Source organism: Aedes aegypti, chromosome 2 (assembly GCF_002204515.2).
Source record: "Aedes aegypti strain LVP_AGWG chromosome 2, AaegL5.0 Primary Assembly, whole genome shotgun sequence".
NCBI classification, from domain to species: Eukaryota; Metazoa; Arthropoda; class Insecta; order Diptera; family Culicidae; genus Aedes; species Aedes aegypti.
This window is the reverse complement of record NC_035108.1, coordinates 37,577,458-37,589,624: the sequence shown is the minus strand read 5'-3', so window position 1 is coordinate 37,589,624 and position 12,167 is coordinate 37,577,458. Positions and strand designations below refer to the sequence as shown.

General features: G+C 36.0%; 1 protein-coding gene across 1 annotated transcript; it reads right to left on the bottom strand.

Moving 5' to 3' along the window:
- Positions 1-10,850: 10,850 nt before the first annotated feature.
- On the bottom strand, positions 10,851-11,949 carry LOC5578133. The gene is made up of 2 exons (XM_021840575.1): positions 11,334-11,949; positions 10,851-11,240 (listed from the first exon to the last, which is right to left on the bottom strand). The coding sequence occupies exons 1-2, from the start codon at positions 11,513-11,515 to the stop codon at positions 11,009-11,011; spliced, it is 414 nt and encodes a 137-aa protein (XP_021696267.1). The 5' UTR covers positions 11,516-11,949; the 3' UTR covers positions 10,851-11,008.
- Positions 11,950-12,167: the final 218 nt, after the last annotated feature.

Here is a 12,167-nt window from a genome sequence, read left to right as displayed (position 1 = left end):
CGTTTTTTTTATATTTTTCAATGCATGAATGGTGTTTTTTATAATAATAATATTATAAAAATTAGGGCTATTGCATAAATTGAGTTATGTTCATGCATAAGTTTTTTAAGATTTCAAAACAAACAAACACTACCGTAGCATAGAGTATGATACAAATTTTAAAATTTGCAGCATGGATTAGACAAATATACTATCAAGCTTTTATTTAAGATCAATTTTGTTCATATCGATCTATTCTTGCGAACGCATCAAACATTTATGTCTAAAAAGAAACAATTGAAATGAAGATTATTTGGACCAACGCACTAGCTTATTAATTGGACATTCTGACTGTGCCAACGCTAAAACGTCATTCAAGTCAATATCGGTATATATGTAGTCGATTAGAGCAACTATCAACCTTTTGTTTCTAATTTGAAATGATTTGGTTGCTCTGGTACACTCACGTCAATATCAGAATGGAGCAATTTTTGAATCTTAGTATCTCTAAAAGCGCAAAAAATCGCAAGCTCAAATTTTCAGGCAACATAGAACAATACTAGATGAAACGGATGTCGAAATTCCAGAGAGGTATATTTTGGTGTTTTTAAGATATTTCCATTTTTTAAAATGATTACATTACTCCAAAACAGTTAAATTTCCATGAGTCGATCTGAAGGGACGATCGACTTTTAGAAATAACGAGTCATGGACCAAACTGTTAAATAAACCATCATAGTAGCCATGAAGTTCAGTTTTAGAGCAGCTCCTTGAGTTAATATCGAATATTGTAGATGAAAGTTTAGATTGAAACTGGGTATGTGTATGTATTTCTTCAATAATTCAAATGATATAGAATGCCATGAAAAATTTGATCATTTGTCAGTTAATTGTTGTCATAATAGCTTGAGCAGGAGAGTAATTTATTTTTTGAATGTGTTACGTTCAATACGGAAAACCAAATTATAAAGCATATTCCTGTCGATATCAAAAATTTCAGAGCATGTAGATTTGTTTTCAGCGGGAAGAGCGTTGATCCGTGGATGTTTTGAAACAGAGGATTCACATCCAAGAAAACAATTTGGAGATGCCTTTGACTTTAAGGACTATTTGGAAGTTTAAGCTTAGATAGGGAAAGTGTACCAGTTATGGCCATAGAGGTTCCCTATTTGGCCATATGTGAAATTTCGAAAACCTTTACATTTTAAATCTTTTTGAATGTTTTAACATCAAGATATCCAGCTTTTTACGCTAGCCATGCTATAAAATATTTGAAAGAATCTGACCACCACCACTAAACTGAAACTCGAAAATAAATCCTTAGTAACCCATCACTCACTGAAATAATTTCCATTGCTTCTCTGTCACTCAAACTAAAATCTAATTCCAATTAGCATGAATAAATCTTTTATCGCTCAATAATCATTCCCTTTTTTTAGGTTTCATCTAGATCAGTGATTCCCAAAGTGGGCGAATTCGCCCCCCTGGGGGCGATTTTCAGGCACAAGGGGGCGAAAATTTGTAAAACAGAATTTGGGGGGCGAAAAATCAAGAAAGGAGGCGAAAAAGCTAACATGGGAGCATTTGAAAACAATTACTCGTAACCTTTGGAGGACACACATCTGAAGGTTAATCAATTCCAAACTTAAATATTTCCAGGACTATTTTACCTAAGATCGTTATATCTCTAATCATGGTCATTTTAAAATTATTATAGACAACATTACATGTTTGTCAAACACAAAATATTTGTGTTATGCATTGAGCTTTCTAAATATCATATGAGTTTTAAGAATGGTCAGCTTTTGAGATTTTCACGAGATTTTGCAGATGGCCAATATATGTATATAAGGATGTTTTTTTGTATGTGAACTTTAAGGTTTGGAAGTTAATATTGGTTGCATCCAGATTTTTACAAAATAAATCTACAGTACCATTTGTGATGTTTTAAATCATTTGTCAAACAAATTTTGGAAAATTTAGCCTACAAAAATCGCGTTCCAGCGATGCCAAAAACAAAAAAAAAACTTTATTATTAAATAGATATGAAGAAATTTCAGATATGCGTTGTATTTGTACGTACCTACAGAACGTCCGAAAAATTCGAGTTTTTCTTGGTGTTAGAAAAACACCCTTTTGATAAATTGAATTGAAAAATAAGTTGAAAAACATTCTGGATTTTCATAAAATTTTCTGGAATTTTGGATTGGATAAAGAAAAGCGTTAGAAACGTCAGGCATTTATTACTCACGATTTCTGAAAATTGTTCCAGTAATTTTAGAAATAGCAGATACATCACAATTCACGGGGTGAGATCTTTCAAAAACGAACACCTATGAATACATACATTACATTACATTTGTTATGTTGAAACTGGACCTAACTTTTACTGACTAAATCAGTGGCCTGCAATGTACGTAACATATTTTTAAAATCGATATTATAATTTACAGCCCAGGTCACAGATATTTAGGCAAATATTTTTAAATGTACATAATAGTTATTGTATTATGATTCTTTGGATATGCTAGTCGAAAGCATTTTTTGAACTTATTAAAATATTTGAATCGCATATCAGGGGGGCGATTCCAGATTAATAATGGCCTCAGGGGGGCGAAAGTTGAAAAAGTTTGGGAAACACTGATCTAGATCATGTCCGCAATACCTTTTTGAGCTGCAGGCCAAAAAATCGATACAATATAGTACGGTACAACACTTCCGGAAATCGAATGAAAATCAGTCAAGGGATTGTTGTCTTGAAAATTGAATGAAGTTTTGGTTGGTACAATTGAGATCTTTGCTACTGTGCAATTTGCACAAGATTTTGTGAAAACATCTCCCAGGATTGTGTGATAATATTACCTAGAGTTAAAACCATTCTAAATATTACGCCAAACTCTAGCTCTGGATTTTGAGAATATTCTTGCCATACAATCTGTTAGAATGATGTCCAGTATCTCGCCAAATAACTTGTTCAAATAATGTTCCGAATTTTGTGGAATCTGTAATACCCTTGTCAAGAGTTTCATCGGAACCTCGTTCAAAATTTTAACTTACAATCCTGTCATAGAATCTATAAAGGTATTGTCCAAGATTCTATCATAATCCCACCTAGAAATATGTGAAAACCATGCTGCGAGATGCTGCGTAAATTTTTTTCTGGATTGTGTAAATCTGACAAAACTTCTAACATAATTCTGTGAGAGTCCATTCTATGATTTAGTGAGTTTATGTTTGATTTTTTTCTCGCAAATTTGTTAGCCTTGGTCTTGCGAAATTCAAAAAGCTAAGCCGGGTCTTTTAAATATTTCTCGTTCAAGTTGTTGGGAGGTGCGATGAATCAACTAATTAAGTCTAAAATAAAATAAAGAGTTCTTCATTATTAAATATAACAATAACGAATTAAGATTAAGATTAAGATTAATTAAGATTATTAAGATACGAATTAAGATATTCCCGCAAATTCAAACAAAATTTTTATTTGATTGATAGAAAAAAGAAAAAATGAAATTTAACGGTTCGTCAAGGCATGCTGGGGATATGTTTCCAATTTTCAGTTCAGCGGTGGTAGTTAGCATTTGTCAAATAATTTATAGCATATTGTTTTTATGGCGAGCGTAACAAGCTGGATACCCTATACCGTTTTGATTCATATTACGGACAGCTTCAAATTCCGGACACTCTCGTTTGTATGGGAAACATTTCACACGAAATGTTTCAATTTTCGCCGTCCAAAAGTTCTCATTTTCGAGGCTCGTTTTATTAAATTATTGCCATAAATATAATTGCAAATTTATAATGCCCAACTACCTTAGACGTCTCTTAAGTGGTTGAACGATTTCAATTGATGATTTGACTGTTCCATTAATGATTATCATGAGCTGTCCGTAATTCGAATCGAAGCGTCCGGAATATGAGGCAAAAGTAAGGGAGCGTCCGGAATAAGAATCATGAAAAGGCCACACGTTTTGATTTATTTAAAATTATTCAAGTTGCGGACGCGTATTCTTTACCCACCATCCGAAAGTTAAGGGCTTCCGACGCTCGATAACGCTAAAAAATCATACAGAATAATTTATTTTGTATGGTCCAAGCTGGGTTATACTTCACTGAGGCCTTAAGTGTCCGTAATATGAATCAAAACGGTATCTTACTGCATATCAGTATGTACTTTGTTTTTGACGCATTCACCACCAGGCCGACTTTTGTCGCTTCACGTTTCACGCGGGTGTACAGGTCTTCCACCGTTTCAAATGTTCTGCCTACAATATCCATATCATCCGCGAAGCAAACAAATTGGCTGGATCTTGTGAAAATCGTACCTTGGTTATTGAACCCGGCTCTCCACATGACACCTTCTAGCACGGTGTTGAACAGCAGGCACGAAAGTCCATCACCCTGTCGAAGTCCCCGGCGGGATTTGAACGAACTAGAATGTTCGCCCGAAATCTTTACGCTATTCTGCACACCGTCCATAGTTGCTCTTATTAGTCTTGTGAGCTTCCCGGAAAGCTGTACTCGTCCATGATTTTCCATAGCTCTTCACGGTCGATGCAATCATAAGCTGCTTTAAAATCGATGAACAGGTGATGCGTTGGGACTTGGTATTCACGGCATTCTGGAGGATTTGCCGTACAGTGAAGATTACAGTGAAGTCCGTTGTCGAGCGGCCGTTGATGAAACCAGCTTGATAACTTCCCACAAACTCATTTGCTATTGGTGATAGATGGCGGAAGATAATCTGGGATAGCACTTTGTCGGCGGCATTCAGGATAGTGATCGCACGATAGTTTTCACATTCCAGTTTGTCGCCCTTCTTGTAGATGGGGCATATGACTCCTTGCTTCCTTTCCTACTGCAGCTGTTCCGTATCCCAGATTCTAACAATAAGCCGGTGCAGACAGGCGGCCAACCTCTCCGAGCTCATTTTGATGAGTTCAACTCCAATACCATCCTTACTAGCGGCCTTGTTATTCTTGAGCTGATTGATGGCATCCTTAACTTCCCTCAATGTGGTGGCAGGTTGGTTCCTTTCATCCGCTGTGCTGACGTAGCCACATCCTCCGTTGTCGTGACCCTCGGCGCCTGAGTTTTCCGTGCCATTCAGGTGTTCATCGTAGTGCTGCTTCCACTTTTCAATCACCTCACGTCCGTCCGTCAAGATGCTTTCGTCCAGATCAGCTGCACTTACGCAAGGAAACAACCAGATGAATGTTTTGGATTAACAGACACACTCAATGTTTAAGTGCTGGTCATCTGCTATTTTAAGGCAACAATGGTAGCGGCTGCCACTTCACCAATGAGAGGAAGGAAGAGGAATTTATGGATCCCACAGTACACCGTATATACCACTGCGTCTACGCCAGTTCATGCGGAGAGGGTGTAGGGATTGTATTTTTATGGCAGAGAGGCTTGCTGTTTGGTTAGCAACCTGCCTATTTTATCAGGGGTACGGAAAGGCGTGATATAATGATGGAAGAATGGAAGCGTAGGGAAACGGTTTATTGTCCGTCTCTTGTTTTAGCCAATGCACGAATAGAGCAAATGAACGAATAGATCAACTGTGATTGATTAATAGAAAAATAGAAGCAAGTGAAAGATACAACTACAAAGTAAGAGGAAAGGGACGAACCTGGGATTGAACCCATGACCTTCTGCTTAAGAAGCAGAATACTTCGGAATGTATGTAGACTTCAGTACTATAAGCGTGATACATGAACATTTGAAATATTTGCATACCTATGCAACTAAATTCAGAGCAATACCCGAGTATAGGCGGATGACTGGATGATATAAAATTGATCATTTTGTTGTCAATCTTTGCTGGGGTAAGTTGCTTTGATTTTGTTGTTATATTGTTGTGTTGCATTCAAGATACTGTTTTAGTCATCCAAGAGCTTCCTGGAATACAGGTTTTAGGATCTTGGGAGGATCATGAATATCGGTATAATTGAAAACAGTACTCCGTTGTCTTATGTGAATGGCTGAGGGGTTGAGGGATTCATTCATTCATTTGTTGGTTTAACGAGGCTTTAACCGCAAAAGCGGTCATTCGCCTCTCAGTGTTGAGGGGTTGAGGGAGAGGTATAAGACTCTATACCATTATTAAAAGCCATACGCATACAATATCAAGAACATCGATGTTGATCCGATATTCCATACAATTGTCTATTTACTTGTATGAATGGTTAAGACATAAAAAAAAATCAAAATATTATCCAGTGTTCTAGTGTCCAGAACTGCAAATAGATCTTCTAGGGTCCAGAATCATTCTTCTAGGGTCCAGATAGTTAAATACATTTCCATTTACTGATGTGAGATCATATGTCCAAACTTCAAGGACTTTTCGGAAGGCTTTAAGACAACATACGTTTATTACGTAATACTAAAAATCGGAATGTGTGACCCCCTTCCCTCATTTCTGCTTTTTGTATGAAAATCTTCAATGTTTTGTATGAGTCGTTACGCTTAAGCCTATTCCGTACCCTAAAAAAGCATCCTCTCTTGATATAATACACGGTGTGTTTCGTAGAACAACTTTATTACAAAAAAATAGGTAAGTCTGAAACTTCGCCACAATAAAATCTAGGTCTCTCGTGTTGATTTGCTGCAAAAATCAAAATAATCGGTCGGGGGATCTAGAGTAAATTTTTTTGTTTGATTTCGAGAGACTTGCACATATGTTTGTATTTGCGTATCCGTGTGTTTATGTACAATGGGGTGGTTCAAAATTTAAAAATGTTTGAGAATCCAATCTTCCATATGTTCCTTGTCATCCTTACTATATAAATAGTGTTCTGTGAAATTTTCAGCTTTCTAGGTGGAGATTTAAAGGTGGCCCAAAGACAATGTAGCTTTACACCGTGTCCAATATATTCTCATACACTTTTTCTGTTTTTGGTATAACTCTACTGAATGTAGGATAATCCAATGTTGTAGTATTTCATTGTAGTCTGGTATTGTTATACTAACGTAGAATAGCTTGTTTTATGAATAAGAAAAAATAATTGCTATGATAAGTGATGAAATGTCCATTGAAGTCGTGTTTTGCACTTAAAATGAATTTTTGTTCATATTGGTCTGGTTAACAAAGTGACAATCAGAGCATTCACAAAAAAGTTTCAGAAACTTTAAGTTAATCATATTGCGTTTTGAATAGATAAATATTGATAAAATTTGATAAATATATGTGCGATAACTGCAGATTAAAATTGAGCGTGCCGCTGGAAATATTTTTCGTAAATTCTTAAGTTGATAAAATAAGTTTATAATTGAAATATTTCCAAAATATTTTCTGTAGTGAATCAGTATTATAACCACTTTCAAAAAAATATTATCACCAATGATGTCAGTTAAAAAAGCGCAAAGTAATGTTATCTCGAATTTGTATGAGAATATACTGGACACGGTGAATATGGAAATTACTATAAAGAAGTATTGAGATATGCTCCAAACACGCTTGTAATATAATATAAGTACAAACTTATTATCCCATTATAAAAACTCATTTTTCTACCATAACAAAGAAATTTGCTCAAGAGAGAAATTCAATCCAACGGATAGCAGAAGAGATATTCATGAGTTTGTTTGCTATTATTTAGCTTTATATGGGATTATAGCCCTGCAAACATGTAAAAACATCCCAAACAAAATTAGCTCAAAGGGATTTGTTTCTTCAGCAACATCCTTCATTAAGATTTGAAGAATGAGTTTTCAATATGGGATGATAAGTTTTTTCTTACATTACAGTAATAGCGTGTTTGGAACATTTCTCATAAATTCTCCATAGTAATTTCCATATAGACCTACATTGTCTTTGGACCACCTTTAAATCACCACCTAGAGAGCTTAAAATTTCACAGAACACTATTTTTATGGTAAAAATGCTAAGGAGCACATGGGAGATTGGATTTTCAAACAATTTTCAAATATGAATTGCCTTGATGTACATATGTTTGGATGTATATATAAATGAATGTACGTATGTATATCTGTAAGTAAATATTTAGGTATACTAGGAATACTGGAGAATGGATATTAGTCAGCGCTTTTTTACAAATGCGACCGGTCATTTTATAAAACTGTTATCCATCTATAAGTATTCACCTATTAGAATAAAAAATAAAGCAGCTATTTCCAATAAAAATTATATTATCAAGACTTGTAATTTATGTGCAAGTAGGGGAATTCGGGGTAAAACCGACACCCTAAGCTTATTGATAAAATTTATGTACTTTAGCTTGTTAAACGAACCCAAAATTGTTGTAGAATCACATATTGATTATAAATCTATCAATCCTTGCAATCGCTAGATGATATATTAAGGTTATATAGTGATTTAAATCAAATTGATATTGCATCATTTTTAGGTGAGACAATTGAGAGTGCGGGTAAGATCGACACCCTGTTGGGGTAAAACCGACACATGCACTTTGAGTAAAATTTATACGTTGTAAACATCACCATCACATTTCATATTCGAAAGAATGCTTTAAACATGACTTTCGACATTTATGACCCCTTCCTCTGAAGGATCATACACATATTACGTAAATTATTGAGGAGAGGCCAAAGATCCACTAAATAAATGTGAAAATTTCAAATGTTCCATGCTAAGATTATAAAGTTGGGGTGAATACACATGGATATTATTAATTTGTGTTCATGTAATGTTTACGTAGATAAAGTTGTAGCGAATAATTGGTTGTGAAAATAAATACTGTTTTATTTTTACAAACCAGAAAAGTGTAATTATTTTTAGATAATAAAAACTGTCGAACCTCATGGTTTGTAAACAAATAATAAGATTAATTTATGTGAAAATATTTCAAATTCTGTTAATTCTTCAATTTTAAGTGAGAAATTTTTCTTCAAGCTCCATCAAATAAGTTGAAACGTGATAACATAAAAATATTTTTTTTATACTTAATGATAGCTTGTAACAAGTTACATAGTGTCATATTTTACATGTTAACAAGTTCGCCGTCCATGAACTTCACTGGAATTCAAAAATAAAGACTCACATAAACTACAGAGATAGTCCTCCGATTAGAAAGATTCCCTGAAATTAGATTATGAAGCAAAGAAAGGTGTCGATTTTACCCCAAATGAAAGTGTCGATCTTACCCCGAGTGGACATTTATTTTTCAATAGCGTTTTCAGCTGTCGTAAAACCAAAAAAAAAAAATTTATCCTCCATGTTGTATCAACGTAATAATTGTAAATGATGATGTAGACGCAGAACAAATAATGACATTTAGAAAATTTCACATGCGAAATAGTTAAAGAATAACAGCCAAATATTGCAACTGCTGTTGCTTCTATGTTATCCAATATGATTTTGTTGTTTATTTTGGCAGTTTATTGGTAGCGTAAGTTGTAATGTCATTCGAAACACAAAATTTCACAAGTTAAGATAGAGCGTGGTGGAAACTATATGAAAATCTGCTCAAAACATAAAAAATCAAAGGGTGTCGATCTTACCCACAGTGTCGGTTTTACCCTGATTTCCCCTATGTAATACATTTGAAAAGATTCCGGTATATCACTTTTGTATCTACGAGTAAAAAGAAAAAATTCGCATAATGTATGATCTCGTCCTAAAAAGCATAGGTGACCAAGTGTGTAGCTTGTTATTACTGAGCAAACGAATGGATTTACACTTTATTTCACAATGCTACGATGAAGAGAAGGTCCTCCTCTATCTCCCAGCAGTGACAGTTTTTGTTTTGGTCCGTTTATCTGCTCAATAACAACGAGCTACAAACGCAGTTACGAATGGTTTTTAGGGTGAAGATACGTAGAAGCCAAACCTCGAATTTCCAAAAGCACAAGAGAAGCAGACAACCGGTAACTCACTGGTCACTCGCTGGTGGCGACCAATCAATAAAATGTTCGACTTAAAAGGTTGTCTGGTTCTCTAGTTTTGTGCTCTTCAAAATTCGAGGTTTGACCTCGATGCATCTTCGGACGAGATCTTAAGTTATGCGAGAAATATTTCCTAATTACTTCTTACATCATTATGATCAATTAAGGTACGATTTTCAAAGGTTTTCGTGGAAAATAATGCTTGAGACAGTATGCGATTATGTGTATATCATATGTCATTTATGCTTATTACAGCTCTTTTGACCAAGAACAACTTGAATTTCCATGCCAAGGTATTCAAATGGTTTGATCTTGCAGTTTGTCCCGTACCTCCATACGTTCCACGCAATGTGCGTTGGTACAGCAACGCATATCCATAAACACTTTACACAAAATTTTAAAAAATGTTCTGGACCCCCCGACCGATTATTTTGATTTTGGTCGCAAATGAAAGAGAAAAATCTAATTGTTTTAAGTTTGAAATTTCAGACTTACCTATTTTTTTTTTTTGTAATAAAGTTGCTCCACAAAGGCACCGTGAATAAATAACAATTTCTCACAAGTAGACTCAAAGAGGAAAAACCTGGATTTCCAAGCTTAAGGTGAAGATGAATCGAAGCCAAACTTGTAATTTTCAAGAGCACGGATCTGGAGAACCAAACATCCGTTTAAACTGAAAACTTAATCGTTTGGTCACTAGCTGGTGGTGACCAATCGTTTAGGTTTTCAGCTCAAACGGATGTTTGGTTCTCCAGATCCGTGCTCTTGAAAATTTGAACTTTGGCTTCGATTCATCTTCACCTTAACTCCCTCGTTTTACGAACTGATTAAATTAACTGACCACTTCAATTTACGAACCAACGATCTAGTTCGTAAATTGATGTTATGGTGTAATCAGAATCTGGGAGACGGTAGAGCTATCAGAAAAGTGTAAGCATTGTTTAACATGTGAACAAAAAAGGCTTTCAGTTTTAAATGAACATATTGTTGTCTAACAGGCAAGATCAAGGATGCAATTGTTCATAGTTCATTACTTCATCGATATCACAAAAAATTATATCAGCGCCCTTATCAATTGAGGTATTTCAAATTTATTTGACAAACATCACGATAAAATAATACCACAAATAACATTCACTTTCCGATCCTCTTCCAGCAGAACTTATCCAACCAGCGATGCAAACAACTTTTTCTTTCGTTCTGACTCTGCCAATTTGCGTAATTTTGTCTTGGCTCGGTATCCACTCTTTCCGCTGACGTACATCACCATGACTTCAGTGCCGTCGTCGGTCTCATATCCGTACATACCCATCACCACCAGTTCCTCTTCAGGCGTTCCAGGGTTCATCAGCATGCCGGTTTCCTCACGAAACTGTCCATCAGCCGTGGCGTATCTGTTTTGGTGCAGGAAGATAAAAAGGTCATCGACGGGCGACGACTTTGCTGTCAGCAATAATTCCATCTTACATATTCGAATTAATGCTTACTTGAAGCGATAGCTCTCCACCATATGCTCCGATTCATATTCAACCAGCATGGACTGCATGTCGGGATCGCTCAGATCTTGCCCGAAGGCTACGTGCGTAGTCCAAGATAGAACCAGAACCAACAGCGTTACGACATTCCACCTAACCACGGTCGCAGAAGTTGACAATGCACGAAACCTCATTTTTCCAAACTGAAAGGTTATGTCCGTCCGACTGGGGCTTTTATCAGGAGACAATTCGATGCGCTTAGGCAGGTATTTGAGAGAGTTGGAATCCTCACAATTCAATAATCATCAATTAGCTTCAACCGTGGTTCGGTTCGGATACTTGTCGGTTCTAAGCGACGGACGACAGTGCCTCTACATACTTTGTAGTGGGTAGCTTGTTTGCACTGCTCAAGAAACCAACCGCACGCTGCAATGGCGATTGACGACGGTTTCAGATGAACTTAAACAAATTCAAACCATAATCTGTCATTTTGAAGAATGAGATGTGACATAAACAAATAGCGCAATTGGATAAAGTCGGGGAACTTTTTGGGGTTGACTCCTTGCTAGGTGCGATCAACTTCAGACGTCCGCCCACATTCACAGCTGGCTGATGAAGATGGATCAGTAGGACAGCACGCAGTTGAACGGGGGCGATCAGTCAAGATGATTACGGTGTGTATCGGTAAAAATGTCAAATCTTCAGTTCGTTTGAAATTTTGAACAGCGTACCTTTTGACATTATATCCAGTTATTACCAGCCTTTATTTTTGGAGCATACTGTAACGATGACACCACGTCGACGACTATGCGTGATCAGCAAGGTGCATCATCGCACTACTCGCCC

Bases quoted from the DNA above. Each gene is read 5' to 3' on its own strand.
- LOC5578133 (XM_021840575.1), bottom strand. From the start codon at position 11,515: ATGAGGTTTCGTGCATTGTCAACTTCTGCGACCGTGGTTAGGTGGAAT. The intron at 11,241-11,333 runs GTAAGCATTAAT...GCACCAAAACAG, and splicing joins GTGGAGAGCTATCGCTTCAA to ATACGCCACGGCTGATGGAC.